At 65.4% G+C, this 713-nt stretch overlaps 1 protein-coding gene across 1 annotated transcript in view; it reads left to right on the top strand.

Annotated features, from left to right (window-relative positions):
* Positions 1-713, top strand: part of PLCD3 (phospholipase C, delta 3) — a 17172-nt gene that overhangs the window by 4958 nt on the left and 11501 nt on the right. Inside the window, exon 2 of the mRNA XM_009883727.1 lies at positions 293-502. Within this exon, the coding sequence (XP_009882029.1) occupies positions 293-502 (210 nt within the window). The remainder of the gene's footprint in view (positions 1-292; positions 503-713) is intronic.

A 713-nucleotide genomic window follows, 5' to 3' on the forward strand; every position in this document is an offset into this window, starting at 1 on the left:
ACCCCATCCCATCCCATCCCATCCTGTCCCATTCCATCGTGTCTGTCATGTCCCATCTGTCCCATCCCTCCATCCTGTCCTATGCTGTGCTGTCCCATCGTGTCTGTCCCATCCCATCCCATCCCATCCCATCCCGTCCCGTCCCATCATGTCTGTCCTGTCCCATCCTGATCTGTCTGTCCCATCCCATGCCACCCTATGCCACACCATCCCATGGCATGTGCAGGGGTGTACCCATGCAGATGTGCATACAGATGTGCACCAAGCCTCCCACCCCCCACTCCCCCCCCAGTACCCGCCCAGTACCCGCACGGGGTGCCCATGGGCTGGTGCCCCGCAGGCCTGACGGAGGACGAGGACATCCAGCGGATGCTGCGGGGGTCCCCGCTCTGGAAGATCAAGTCCCGGGGGAAGCCCAGGGAGCGGCTCTTCCGCCTGCAGGAGGACGGGGCGACCGTCTGCTTCGAGGGGGGCTTCAGGCGCGCTCGCTCCCAGCAGAGCTGTGAGTACCAGCGCTGGGGACGGTCCCCCGGGGGGGCTCGGGGACCCTGGACCACATCCTGCACACTTTGGAGCTGCAGGGAGGGGCTGAGCCCTGGGCAGCACCCCAAACCCACCCACGGGGACCTGGGCATAACCTGGGACCCAAACCCCAACCCTGGATATAGACCCCCACCCCAGGACCCAGATCCCAACCCAGCACCCATCCTCCC

Source organism: Charadrius vociferus, unplaced genomic scaffold (genome assembly GCF_000708025.1).
Source record: "Charadrius vociferus isolate BGI_N301 unplaced genomic scaffold, ASM70802v2 scaffold1284, whole genome shotgun sequence".
NCBI lineage: Eukaryota > Metazoa > Chordata > Aves > Charadriiformes > Charadriidae > Charadrius > Charadrius vociferus.